This window comes from Tachyglossus aculeatus, chromosome 22, assembly GCF_015852505.1.
Source record: "Tachyglossus aculeatus isolate mTacAcu1 chromosome 22, mTacAcu1.pri, whole genome shotgun sequence".
In the NCBI taxonomy this organism is placed as follows: domain Eukaryota; kingdom Metazoa; phylum Chordata; class Mammalia; order Monotremata; family Tachyglossidae; genus Tachyglossus; species Tachyglossus aculeatus.
This window is the reverse complement of record NC_052087.1, coordinates 40,004,860-40,020,144: the sequence shown is the minus strand read 5'-3', so window position 1 is coordinate 40,020,144 and position 15,285 is coordinate 40,004,860. Positions and strand designations below refer to the sequence as shown.

The window sequence follows — 15,285 nt, the reverse complement described above, 5'->3', positions numbered from 1 at the left end:
CCTAGTGGATAGAGCACAGGCCTAGGAGTCTGAAGGACCTGGGTTCTAATCCCAGCTCTGCCACATGTCTGCTGGGTGATCTTAGGGAAGGCACTTAACTTTTTGGTGCCTCAGTTACCTCATCTGTGAAATGGGGATTAAGACTGTGAACCCCACGAGCGACAGGGACTGTGTTCAATCAGATTACCTTGTATCTACCCCGGAATTTAGTACAGTGCCCGGCACATAGTAAGCGCTTAACAAATACCATAAAAAATACCACTGAAAGATTGATTTTTATGTGCCAAACAAGGAAACAGTGTGGCCTTAAGAGAAGCAGCATGGCTCAGTGGAAAGAGCCCGGGCTTTGGGGTCAGAGGTCATAGGTTCGAATCCCGGATCTGCCACATGTCTGCTGTGTGACCTTGGGCAAGTCACTTAACTTCTCTGAGCCTCAGTTACCTCATCTGTAAAATGGGGATTGACTGTGAGCCCCACGTGGGACAACCTGATCACGTTGTATCCCCCCCAGCGCTTAGAACAGTGCTTTGCACATAGTAAGCGCTTAACAAATGCCGTCATTATTATTATTATTAGAGCACAGGCCTAGGAGTCCGAAGGACTTGGGTTCTAATCCCAGCTCTGCCACAAGTCTTCTGGGTGACCTTGGACAAGTCACTTTTCTTCTCTGTGCCTCAGTTACCTCATCTGGAAAATAGGGCTCAAGACTGTGAGCCCTGTGTGGGGCAGGGTCTATGTCCAGCCCAATTACCTTGAATCTACCCCAGTACTTTGTAAAGTGCCTGGCAAATAGTAAGTGCTTAACAAATACAATAATAATGGTGGTAATAATAATAATAATTATTGTTTATTATCTAACTAGCTCCAAGCCCCTCCAAGAGGTGGACATTTTATTTATTGATTCAATTGTATTTATCAGTCAATCAATCAATCGTATTTATTGAGCGCTTACTGTGTGCAGAGCATTGTAATAAGCGATTGGGAAGTACAAGTTGGCAACATATAGAGACGGTCCCTACCCAACAGTGGGCTCACAGTCTAGAAGGGGGAGACAGAGAACAAAACAAAACTTTTAACAAAATAAAATAAATAGAATAGATATGTACAAGTAAAATAAATAAATAGAGTAATAAATACGTACAGACATATATACAACATATATATCTAGCACTTACTATTCATTCATTCATTCAATTGTATTTATTGAGCGCTTACTGTATGTACTATGCGCAGAGCACTGTACTAAGCTCTTGGAAGAGTATATTACAACAATAAACAGACACATTCCCTGCCCACAACAAGATTGACCACGTGATACTAGTCCAGAAATGGGGGATCTACCTGACCTTAATGAGTAAAACTGAGCCAATCCAAAGCTCAAGTCCTTGGAACAGAGACGGGAGATTAATTGTAAAGAATTTAGTATTTTATGCCATGGTTTCTCCTCCACTTTCCTCCTTTTCAGAAAGAGACCTTACTCCGGTCTCTTGTAATATAGTGGAAATGTCCCCATTTTGGTAGAAATAATCAAACTTTGGACTTCCATCACTTATTTCCTTGAAGAAATACTTTTAGTTCTTTTTTATCCAGCCTCCTTTTCCCTACATGCCTCATCATTCTGATTTTGGCCTTCTTTAACAATCCGGTAATTTCCTAATCATTCTTCAAAGATGGCCTCTTCCTCCGGTTTTCTTTCCAAAGCACTCCTTGGTTTATCACTCCAACCCATGTTCTTTCTTTTAGCCACCCCATATTTATTTCTAATCCTCACTTTGTTTATTAACTGCGATACGGATCTCCATTCACTTTGTTTGTTCCTCTGTTTGTTTTTTTTCTAGTACCGTCCTTTCTTGGACTCTGTTCTTCTTGACTTCCTTCTCTAGATAACCTCCCTCCTGTGGTATGTTCTGGTGCCAAATTGGCAGACAAGAGTAATTACTCTAATTAATTCGCTCCTCAGCATTTGAATGCATTATCTGGGCTACTTATTTTGATTGTAAGTACAAAGGTGCTAGCACAGAGCTACAAATATTCTAGGTTCCAGCCTAGAGGGGCACGTTTTGGGAAGGAGGTAATTTTTCAGGGAAAAAAAATTTGTCATGATCAAAAGGCCTGTGATCTTTCCATTAGACCAGAATGCTCTGGGATACGCACATGAATCAATGCTTAAAAGAGTATGTAAGCGATGCACACTGGTATAATGGGAGGTATTCATTCATTCATTCATTCATTCATTCATATTTATTGAGTGCTTACTGTGTGCAGAGCACTGTACTAAGCGCTTGGGAAGTACAAGTTGGCAACATATAGAGACAGTCCCTACCCAACAGCAGGCCCACAGTCTAGAAGAGGGAGAGGTAGTGATTTTAGGACCCACGCCCTGCTTGTTCTGAGCAGGAATGTGTCTGTCGTTGTACTGAACTCTCCCAAGCGCTTAGTACAGTGCTTTGCACACAGTAAGGGGTCAATAAATAGGACTAGATGAATGAATGAGAGTACAATAGCAGATTGCAAGTACAGAAGGTGATTAAGAGGTGTTAAAGTGAAGCAGCTGGCATAGCAGATAGAGCACGGGCCTGAGTCTCGGGAAGTCATGGGTTCTAATCCCAGCTCTGCCACTTGTCTGCTGCGTGACCTCGGGCAAGTCACTTCACTTCTCTGGATCTTTGTTACCTTATCTGTAAAATGGGGATTGAGACTGCAAGCCCCACGCGGGACAGGGACTGTGTCCAACCCAATTTGCTTGTATCCACCCCAGAGCCTGGCACATGAGTAAGTGCTTAACAAATATCATGATAATTATGAAGTGGCAACTGGGGGGGATGGAATCTGGGGAGACTGAAAATTAATCGGGGAAGATCTCCTGGAGGAAAAAGAGGGTAGCAGGAAGGGAGTGGAAGATGCAGAGAGCTGAGGTGAAAACAGAATCATGTAGGAAAGCTATAGTTCTTAAAGTTTACCCGGTTCTCTACCAACATTGGCCCTCAGCAAAGCCAGTGAGCAACTCGAGAGGGAGAGAGCCCACTCTGAACTTCCCAGGGAAGGCGACGAAAAGTCACCACTCCTCCAGGAATTCATTCAATCGTATTTATTGAGCGCTTACTCTCGTAAAGGACATCCTGAATTACGTCAACCGTGACTGGAAGCATCGCCCCGAGAATTCAAAGCTGGGCCTTTCCTGCGACTTAAAGAGGAGGGTGTGCCCGCTTGTGTGGTCAGTTGAGTTTCGATGTGACCTTGAAATGCCCCCGTCTGCAATCCCGGTACCACCCTCCGGCGTTGGGCTTAGGCAGAAAAACACCCTCTTCGGAATGGAACCGAGTGATTAAGGTGACCCGCTGACAAGCCGTGACTTCCTTCGAGTTTCTTCAAACGGGCATGCTGCCCAAGGTCCCCCTTGACATCAGTGACCCCTGCATCATAAACCCAGCAGTCCCGGCGTTGTCCTCGACTCATCTCTCTCGTCCCACCCACATGTTCGATCCGTCACCAAGTCCTGTCGGTTCTGCCTTCACGACATTGCTAGAATTTGCCCTTTCCTCTCCATCCAAACTGCTACACGTTAATCCAAACACTTATCCAGTCCCCTTTTGATTACTGTATCAAGGGGGGTTGCTGACCTCCCAGCCTCCTGTCTCTCCCCACTCCAGTCCATACTTCGCTCTGCTGCTGGGCTCATTTTTCTACAAAAACCTTCATTGCTGGTCTCCCCGCTCCTCAAGAACCTTCAGTGGCTGCCCATCCACCTCCACATCAAACAGAAAATCCTCATCATTGGCCTTAGGGACACTCAATCAGCTCACCCCATCCTATTTCACCTCACTACTCTCCTACTATAGCCCAGCCCAAGCACTCCACTCCTCTAATTACTCATTATGTCCCCATCTCATATGTCCCCTTTCCCACACTCTCTCTCTATCCTGGAACTCCCTTCTTGTCCCTATCAATCAATCGTATTTATTGAGCGCTTACTGTGTGCAGAGCACTGTACTAAGCACTTGCTTAGCATGGACTTACTAAGCACAGTCCATAGAAACCAGTCAACCACTCTCTCCATCTCACTATTAAGGTCACATCTCTCCAAGAGGATTTTCCCGAAGAATCCTTCTTTTCTCAAGCTCCTTCTCCCTTCTGTGTCATCTGTATACTTGGACCTGTGCTCCTTGGGCATTTGAAATCAATCAATCAATCAATCGTATTTATTAATCAATCAATCAATTGTATTTATTGAGCGCTTACTGTGTGCAGAGCACTGTACTAAGCGCTTGGGAAGTGCAAGTTGGCAACATATAGAGACGGTCCCTACCCAATAGTGGGCTCACAGTCTAAATCCGCCCCACCCCTCATCCCACAGCACTTAAAATAATAATAATGGTATTTGTTAAGTGCTTACTATATGCCGCACACTGTTCTAAGCACCGGAGTAGATACAAGGTAATCAGGTTGTCCCACGTGGGGCTCACAGTCTTCATCCCCTTTTTACAGATGAGGTAACTGAGTCACAGAGAAGTTGTGACTTGCCCAAAGTCACACAGCTGACAAGTGGCGGAGCCAGGATTAGAACCCACAACCTCTGACTCTCAAGCCCGGGCTCTTTACGCTAAGCCAAGCAGCCCGGTGTAATGACTAGAGCACAGGCCCTGGCAGTCAAAAGGTCATGGGTTCTAATTCTGCCTCCACCACTTCTCTGCTGTGTGACCTAAGGCAAGTCACTTCACTTCTCTGGGCCTCTCTTACCTCATCTGTAAAATGGGGATTGAGACCTTGAGGCCCACGTGGGACAAGGACTGTGTCCAACCCAATTTGCTTGTATCCACCCCGGCACTTACTACAGTACCTGACATATAGTAAGCACTTAACAAATATTATTATGCATACATCTTCAAATTATATATTATAACTCATTTATTCATATTACTATGAATCATATTATGATTCATAATATGAATCATCATGGGTTCAAATCCCGGCTCCACCAATTGTCAGCTGTGTGACTTTGGGCAAATCACTTCACTTCTCTGGGCCTCAGTTACCGCATCTGTAAAATGGGGATTAAGACTGCGAGCCCCCCATGGGACAACCTGATCACCTTGTAACCTCCCCAGCACATAGTATGTGCTTAATAAATGCAATTATTATTATTATTATTATTATTATTATGCATACATCTTCAAATTATATATTACAACTCATTTATTCATATTAATCAGTCGATCAGTAGTCAATCATGCACTTAACAAATATTTTTATGCATGCACCTTCAAATTATATATTACAACTCATTTAATCATATTAATGTCAGTCAATAAATAGTCAGTCATGCACTTAACCAATATTATGCATACATCTTCAAATTATATATTACAACTCATTTATTCATAGTAATGTTAATCAGTAGTCAATCGTATTTATTGAGCGCTTACTGTGTGCCTAACACTGTACTAAGCACTTGAGAGAGTACAATATAACAATAAGCAGACTCATTCCCTGCTCTCCCATTCTAGACTGTAAGCTTGCTATGAGCAGGGAACGTTTCATCTACTTCTACTGTATTGGATGCACCCAAGCGCTTAGTACAGTATTCTGCATGTAGTAAGCGCTCAATAAATACCATTGATAGATTGGTGGCCACCCAAGGATCCACCTCAGATATTTAGACAACCACTCTGACTCTCATGTTCACCATGCCTCTGTCTAGAACAGTGCTCTGCACATAGTAAGTGCTTAACAAATGCCATTATTATTATTATTATTGTTTGAGATAATAATAATAATAATAATAATAATAATAATTGTGGTGTTTGTTAAGTGCTTACTAAGTGCCAAACGCTGTTCTAAGCTCTGGGATAGATAACAAACTAATCAGGTTGTCAACAATCCACGTCCCTCCACGGGGTTCACAATCTTGATCCCCATTTTACAGATGAGGTAACCGAGGCTCAGAGAAGTGAAGTGACCTGCCCAAGGTCGCGCAGCAGACACGTGGCAGTGTCTGGATTAGAACCCACAACCTCTGACTCCCAAGCCCGGGCTCTTTCCCCTAGGCCATGAAGGAAGGAAGACAGAGTTTGGGTGCGTGTGGAGGCGTCCCAGGGAGGACAAGGAGCTGTGTGACTTTGGGAAAGTCACTTCACTTCTCTGTGCTTCAGTTCCCTCATCTGAAAAATGGGGATGAAGACTGTGAGCCCCAGGTGGGACAACCTGATCACCTTGTAACCTCCCCAGTGCTTAGAACAGTGCTTTGCACATAGGAAGCACTTAATAAATAATAATAATAATGACATTTGTTAAGCGCTTACTATGTGCAAAGCACTGTTCTAAGCGTTGGAGCACTGTTCTAAGCGCAGGCATGCCATTATTATTATTGTTATTATCATCATTATTATTATTAAGGAGGAGAAAAACTTTAGCCGGAGAGTCCCCTGGTTTCCACTGATCAGGAGCCTTAAACTTGCCAAATGATTCCTTGGGAAATATAGGAAATATTAATAATAACGTTAATCATTAAGAGCTTACAATGTGCCAAGCACCAAGAAAACAACTAGGGTTGATGGAATATAAGCAGGTCTTCTTCTAGACCGTGAGCCCACTGTTGGGTAGGGGCCGTCTCTATATGTTGCCAACTTGTCCTTCCCAAGCGCTTAGTACAGTGCTCTGCACACAGTAAGCGCTCAATAAATACGATTGAATGAAAGTCCACCACAGCCATCAGGCATTATTATTATTAGTTATATTTATTAATGATAATGGGAGTAGGTTGGTGTACTTCCAAAGCGCTTAGCAGAGTGCTCTGCACACAGTAAGCGCTCAATAAATACAATTGAAAGTCCACCACAGCCATCAGGCATTATTATTATTATTATTATTCATATTTGTTAATGATAATGGGAGTAGGTTGGTGTAGTTCCCAAGCTCTTAGTAGAGAGCTCTGCACACAGTAAGCGCTCAGTAAATACGATTGAATGAAAGTCCACCACAGCCATCAGGCATTATTATTATTAGTTATATTTATTAATGATAATGGGAGTAGGTTGGTGTACTTCCCAAGAGCTCAGTACAGTGCTCTGCACACAGTAAGCGCTCAGTAAATACGATTGAATGAAAGTCCACCACAGCCATCAGGCATTATTATTATTAGTTATATTTATTAATGATAATGGGAGTAGGTTGGTGTACTTCCCAAGCGCTTAGTACAGTGCTCTACACACAGTAAGCACTCAATAAATACAATTGAATGAAAGTCCACCACAGCCATCAGGCATTATTATTACTATCATCATTATTATAATTAGTTATATTTATTAATGATAATGGGAGTAGGTTGGTGTACTTCCCAAGCGCTTAGTACAGTGCTCTGCACACAGTAAGCACTCAATAAACACAATTGAATGAAAGTCCACCACAGCCATCAGACATTATTATTATTATTATTATTTATATTTATTAATGATAATGGGAGTAGGTTGGTGTAGTTCCCAAGAGCTTAGTACAGTGCTTTGCACACAGTAATCACTCAATAAATACGATTGAATGAAAGTCCACCACAGCCATCAGGCATTATTATTATTATTTATATTTGTTAATGATAATGGGAGTAGGTTGGTGTACTTCCCAAGCGCTTAGTACAATGCTCTGCACACAGTAAGCGCTCAATAAATACGATTGAATGAAAGTCCACCACAGCCATCAGGCATTATTATTATTAGTTATATTTATTAATGATAATGGGAGTAGGTTGGTGTACTTCCCAAGCACTTAGTACAGTGCTCTGCACACAGTAAGCGCTCAATAAATACAATTGAGTGAAAGTCCACCACAACCATCAGGCATTATTATTATTATTATTTATATTTGTTAATGATAATGGGAGTAGGTTGGTGTACTTCCCAAGCACTTAGTACAGTGCTCTGCACACAGTAAGTGCTCAGTAAATACGATTGAATGAAAGTCCATCACAGCCATCAGGCATTATTATCATTATTATTTGTTATATTTATTAATGATAATGGGAGTAGGTTGGTGTACTTCCCAAGAGCTTAATACAGTGCTCTGCACACAGTAAGCGCTCAATAAATACGATTGAATGAAAGTCCACCACAGCCATCAGGCATTATTATTATTATTATTATTATTATTATTATTTATATTTGTTAACGATAATGGGAGTAGGTTGGTGTACTTCTTAAGCGCTTAGTACAGTGCTCTGCACACAGTAAGGGCTCAGTAAATACGATTGAATGAAAGTCCACTACAGCCATCAGGCATTATTATTATTATTATTATCATTATTTATATTTGTTAACGATAATGGGAGTAGGTTGGTGTACTTCTTAAGCGCTTAGTACAGTGCTCTGCACACAGTAAGGGCTCAGTAAATACGATTGAATGAAAGTCCACCACAGCCATCAGGCATTATTATTATTATTATTATTTATATTTGTTAATGATAATGGGAGTAGGTTGGTGTAGTTCCCAAGCACTTAATACAGTGCTCTGCACACAGTAAGTGCTCAGTAAATACGATTGAATGAAAGTCCACCACAGCCATCAGGCATTATTATTATGTTATATTTATTAATGATAATGGGAGTAGGTTGGTGTACTTCCCAAGCGCTTAGTACAGTGCTCTGCACACAGTAAGCGCTCAATAAATACAACTGAATGAAAGTCCACCACAGCCATCAGGCATTATTATTATTATTATTATTTATATTTGTTAATGATAATGGGAGTAGGTTGGTGTAGTTCCCAAGCGCTTAATACAGTGCTCTGCACACAGTAAGTGCTCAGTAAATACGATTGAATGAAAGTCCACCATAGCCATCAGGCATTATTATTATTAGTTATATTTATTAATGATAATTGGAGTAGGTTGGTGTACTTCACAAGCGCTTAGTACAGTGCTCTGCACACAGTAAGCGCTCAGTTAATACGATTGAATGAAAGTCCACCACAGCCATCAGGCATTATTATTATTATTATTAGTTATATTTATTAATGATAATGGGAGTAGGTTGGTGTACTTCCCAAGCGCTTAGTACAGTGCTCTGCACACAGTAATCGCTCAATAAATACGATTGAATGAAAGTCCACCACAGCCATCAGGCATTATTATTATTATTATTTATATTTATTAATGATAATGGGAGTAGGTTGGTGTACTTCCCAAGCATTTAGTCCAGTGCTCTGCACACAGTAAGCACTCAATAAATACGATTGATTGATTGATTGATTGATTGGACAGGTTGGAGTGACAACAGTAAGAGCTACCAGGCAACTAGGCCTGACAAAGACACCCACCATTTTTGTGTAAAGCCCCTTCTCTGAAAAGAATCCTCTGATAAAATTAATATAATAATAATAATAATAATAATGGTGGCATTTGTTAAGTGCTTACTACATGCAAAGCACTGTTCTAAGCACTGGGGAGGTTACAAGATGGTGAGGTTGTCCCATGGGGGGTTCACAGTCTTCATCCCCATTTTACAGATGAGGGAACTGAAGCCCAGAGAAGTGAAGTGAGTTGCCCAAAGTCACACAGCTGACAATTGGCAGAGCCGGGATTTGAACCCATGACCTCTGACTGCCAAGCCCGAGCTCTTTCCATTGAGCCATGCTGCTTCTCTGCCTTGTGGATAGAGTGTGAGCCTGGGGGGTCAGAGGACCTGGGTTCTAATCCTGGCTCCTCCACTTGTCTCCTGTGTGACCTTGGGCAAGCCACTTAACTTCTCTGTGCCTCAGTTACCTCATCTGTAAAATGGAGATTAAGACTGTGAGCCCCATGCAGGACAGGGACTGTGCCCAACCCAATCTGCTTGTTGGGTACATAACATATCACAGAGCTTACTATAGTACTTGACATACAGTAATCGCTTAACAAATGCTATCATTTTATTTAAAAAATTTAGGTATTGAATCCCCATTTTGGAGATGAGGAAACAGGTCCAGAGAAGTTCAATGACTTGCCCAAGGTCACACAGCAGACAATAATAATAATAATAATAATGACGATGGTATTTGTTAAGCACTTACTATGTGCAAAGCACTGTTCTAAGTGCTGGGGAGGTTACAAGGTGACCCGGTTGTCCCATGGGGGACTCACAGTCTTCATTCCCATTTTACAGATGAGGTAACTGAGGCGCAGAGAAGTGAAGTGACTTGCCCAAAGTCACACAGCTGACAATTGGCAGAGGTGGGATTTGAACCCATGACCCCTGACCCCAAAGCCCATGCTCTTTCCACTAGGCCACGCTGCTTCTCAAGACAAGATACAACATCTGTGGCTGCCAGGGGAGGCCCAGATTCGATCAGTTCGTTCAGTCATATTTATTGAGCGGTATCGGAGGTGCAGCTTGGCTCAGTGGAAAGAGCCCGGGCTTTGGAGTCAGACATCATGGGTTCGAATCCCTGCTCCGCCACATGTCTGCTGTGTGACCTCGGGCAAGTCACTTCACTTCTCTGAGCCTCAGTTCCCTCATCTGTAAAATGGGGATTAAGACTGTGAGCCCCACGTGGGACAACCTGATCACCTTGTATCCCCCCCAGTGCTTGGAACAGTGCTTTGCACATAGTAAGCGCTTAACAAATGTCATCATTATTATTACTATTATTATTATGACTGTGCGTGGAGAACTGTACTTAGCGGTTGGGAGAGTACAATAGAATGATAAACAGGACATTTCCTACCCACTGTGAGCTTGCAGTCTGGAGCAACTCCTCACCCTGGGCTTCAAGGCTGTCCATCACCTCGCCCCCTCCTACCTCACCTCCCTTCTCTCCTTCTCCAGCCCAGCCCGCACCCTCCACTCCTCCGCCGCTAATCTCCTCACCGTACCTCGTTCTCACCTGTCCCGCCATCGACCTCCGGCCCACGTCCTCCCCCGGGCCTGGAATGGCCTCCCTCTGCCCATCCGCCAAGCTAACTCTCTTCCTCCCTTCAAGGCCCTGCTGAGAGCTCACCTCCTCCAGGAGGCCTTCCCAGACTGAGCCCCTTCCTTCCTCTCCCCCTCGTCCCCTTCTCCATCCCCCCCATTTTACCTCCTTCCCTTCCCCACAGCACCTGTATATATGTATATATGTTTGTACGGATTTATTACTCTATTCATTTTACTTGTACATATCTATTCTATTTATTTTATTTTGTTAGTATGTTTGGTTTTGTTCTCTGTCTCCCCCTTCTCGACTGTGAGCCCACTGTTAGGTAGGGACCACCTCTATATGTTGCCAACTTGGACTTCCCAAGCGCTTAGTCCAGTGCTCTGCACACAGTAAGCGCTCAATAAATACGAATGATGGAGAAGCAGCGTGGCTCAGTGGAAAGAGCACGGGCTTTGGAGTCAGAGGCCATGGGTTCGAATCCCAGCTCCACCACATGCCTGCTGTGTGACCTTGGGCAAGTCACTTCACTTCTCTGAGCCTCAGTTCCCTCATCTGTAAAATGGGGATTAAAACTGTGAGCCCCACGTGGGACAACCTGATCACTTTGTATCCCCCCCCAGCGCTTAGAACAGTGCTTTGCACATAGTAAGCGCTTAACAAATGCCAACATTATTATTATTATTATTGTTATTGACTGATTGGAGGAGGAGTAAAGCAGTGCCCAAGAGCCCAGCACCCCAAATCAATCAATCGTATTTATTGAGCGCTTACTGTGTGCTGAGCACTGGACTAAGCGCTTGGGAAGTACAAGTTTGCAACATATCATCATCATCAATCGTATTTATTGGGTGCTTACTGTGTGCAGAGCACTGTACTAGCGCTTGGGAAGTACAAGTTGGCAACATATAGAGACGGTCCCTACCCAACAGTGGGCTCACAGTCTAAAAGAGTCCAAAGAGCCCGGCACCCCAGTTCTTACCTCAGCTGTCTCGCTGATCCGCCAGGGATAGGAAGGGTCGGTGGGAGCCAGAGTGGAGATCTTTGAACCGTGGGAAAGGGGTTCGAGGGTGGGCCCGGTGAGAGGGATTAATCAGGGGGTGGGCTCAGGCTAGTGGTCCCACAGATCCCCCCAGCCCGAGGCTCACCAGATCAACCCACTGACCAGGCCCGCCGTCCCGACTTTTCAGTTTCCCCCAATGACTTGTCAGTTAAACTCATACAGCTCTCTCCGGAATGTGATTTTCATAAATCGAGTTTCTCCAATTTTATTTTATTTTATTTTATTTTATTTCATTTTATTTTATTTCATTTCATTATTTTATTTTATTTTATTCTTATTTTATTTTAATTTAATTTAATTTAATTTAATTTTATTTTATTTTATTTTATTTTATTAGTGTGTTTGGTTTTGTTCTCTGTCTCCCCCTTTTAGACTGTGAGCCCACTGTTGGGTAGGGACTGTCTCTATATGTTGCCAGCTTGTACTTCCCAAGCGCTTAGTCCAGTGCTCTGCACACAGTAAGCGCTCAATAAATACGATTGATGTTGATGATGATGATGATGATAACCTAGCGACTGTACCCGTGACCAAGAGCAGCAGTTTCAGTAGAAATATCTCAGTTTCCTTCCAAGTGGAAAAGGTGAAGGAATTTAAGTGTAGGTGTTCAACGTTTGGTTTCTCAGTTTCCGTCAGGTTGGGATTCGTTGAATTGCCATCTGGGCTTTTTTTATGTTTTGAGTTAGACGCTGACTGTTCTCGATCTCTGTCTTCCCTTCCTTAGATTTTGAGGCTTAATTTTCACGTATTCAGTGTGCGGGACGGCGCTTTGGAGAAGCAGCGTGGCTCAGCGGAAAGAGCCCGGGCTTTGGAGTCAGAGGTCATGGGTTCAAATCCCAGCTCCACCAGCTGTCAGCTGTGTGACTTTGGGCTAGTCACTTCACTTCTCTGTGCCTCGGTTACCTCATCTGGGGATTAAAACTGTGAGCCCCCCCCGTGGGGCAACCTGATTACCTTGTAACCTCCACAGCACTTAGAACAGTGCTTTGCACATAGTAAGTTTCCAGCACTTAGAACAGTGCTTTGCACATAGTAAGCACTTAATAAATGCCATTATTATTATTATTATTATTGTTATAAATGCTTAAAAGGAGTAATAAATGGTCAATCTCTACAACAGCTGATTTTGCCTTAAGTTTTTCAATGAATTCCTTCTTCTAACCTCCCAGTCCTCTCCTACAATGATATTCTTTGAAGAAGTAAAGGCCAGACTGTAGGTTACGACTGTTTTATTTATGTCATTAATACTGCTCCTGCCAACTGAAAACTTTACAGCCAAAAGAGAATATAAATACTGAAACATTATGACAATCTGGGCTCCTCAGGGATTTCTATGGAGAAATAAGATTCGATCCCATCAACATCGGCAACACTGGTTGGCCACGGTCTGTTCGTATTGGTATTTTCACGTATTTCCTTTCCTCTTCTGCATCCTTGCCCCTCAGCGGCTGTCAGTCAATAGTATTTATTGAGCGCTTACGGTGTGCAGAGCACTGTAGTAAGTGACAGGGACTGTACTAAGGGTTTTAATTGCAGATCCACATCTTTACTGCTGTGTGAGTTTGGTCGAATCACTTAACTTCTCTGCACCTCAGCTTCCTCGTCTGTAAAATGAGGATTAAAACTACGAGACGGGAGAAGCACTGTGTCCAACCTGATCAGCTTGTATCAACCCCAGCGCTTTGTACAGTGCTTGGCCCAGAGTAAGCGCTTAACAAATACCATGAAAACAAAAAAACAAAACGCCCCAGTGCGTTAAAGTCAACAGGGACCCAACACCTTCCAATAATGCCCACTTCATTTAAACTTCCGCTTCCATGCATTTCACTGTGGCTTTTGGGGGCATCTTTGGATCTTCTTGCTTTTTCCCATTTTTCTTCTTTTCCTCCTCGGAAACATCAGTGCTACCCTTAGCTTTCTTCACGGTTTTCGTTTCGATTACTTCCTTCTGCTGGTTCTTGTTGGCGAACGGGAAGGTTTTCACGTACCTTCAAAGACGGATTGAAAAGCGAAATGAGAAACCTCTCCCCACATTTCCGTGTCCCGGCTCTGCCACTCACCTGCTGTGTGACCTTGGGCAAGGCACTTGGCTACCCTGTGCCTCGGTTTCCTCGTCTGTACAATGGGGATTAAAAATAGCTGTGAAACCCAAGTTGGGCAGGGACTGTGTCCAACCTGATTATCTTATATCTATCCCTGTGCTCAGTGCAGCGCCTGGAACGTAGAAAGCGCTTAACAGATGCCATTATTATTATTACTATTATACACGTAACAGAACAAATTTATGACAGGGTGTGGGTCGGAAATGGCTCAAAGGCATTTGAAGACGAAGAAAATTCATCCAAACTCATCCAGCAGCTAAGAGGTGGAGCTGGGATTAGAACCCAGGTCCTCTGACCCCCCCAGGTCTGTGTGCTTTCCACTAGACCACACTGCTTCATTAGTCTCTGAGCTATGTGCCAGCCACTGTACTGAGCACAGGGGTAGATATAAGATAATCAGAACAGATACAGTCCCTGCCCCACTTGGGGTTAACTGTCTAATAATCAATCAATCAATCAATCAATCACATTTATTGAGCACTTACTGTGTGCAGAGCACTGTACTAAGCACTTGGGCAGTACAAGTTGGCAACATATAGAGACAGTCCCTACCCAACAGTGGGCTCACAGTCTAAAAATAATAACAATTGCATTTATTAGGTGCTTACTATGTGCAAAGCACTGTTCTAGGCGCTGGGGAGGTTACAAGGTGATCAGGTTGTCCCACGGGGGGGCTCACAATCTTAATTCCCATTTTACAGATGAGGTAACTGAGACACAGAGAAGTGAAATGACTTCCCAAAGTCACACAGATTAGTGGCGAAGCCGGGATTTGAACCCATGACCTCTGACTCCAAAGCCCATTCTTCTTCCACAGAGTCACACTGCTGCTGCTGCCGTTTATGGACAGAGCCTTCAAAACCCAGGGCAAGTGCTGGGCCGGAGTAGCCAGGGTAGCCACCTCAGGAGCCGCCGCCACCACGATATTTGCCCCCTACATTAGCTGCTTGTGTTTAGATTTCCTACTGAGCCTATCCGCTGAGGTAACTCTCCCGTCCAAAGCATTCTCAATTGATAATAATAATAATGGCATTTATTAAGCACTTACGATGTGCAAAGCACTGTTCTAAGCACTGGAGAGGTTACAAGGTGATCAGGTTGTCCCACGGGGGCTCACAGTCTTAATCCCCATTTTACAGAAGAGGTAACTGAGACCCAGAGAAGTTATGTGACTTGCCCAAAGTCACACAGCTGACAATTGGCAGAGCAGGGATTTGAACCCATGACCTCTGACTCCAAAGCCCGTGC

General features: G+C 43.4%; 1 protein-coding gene across 3 annotated transcripts in view; it reads right to left on the bottom strand.

The window, feature by feature from the left end:
• Window positions 1–13,607: 13,607 nt before the first annotated feature.
• Window positions 13,608–15,285, bottom strand: part of LYVE1 (lymphatic vessel endothelial hyaluronan receptor 1) — a 29,329-nt gene continuing 27,651 nt past the window's right edge. For all 3 annotated transcript variants that reach the window (XM_038764772.1, XM_038764773.1, XM_038764774.1), the window contains exon 6: window positions 13,608–13,923. In XM_038764772.1, the coding sequence (XP_038620700.1) occupies window positions 13,737–13,923 (187 nt within the window). In that variant the 3' untranslated portion in view covers window positions 13,608–13,736. The remainder of the gene's footprint in view (window positions 13,924–15,285) is intronic.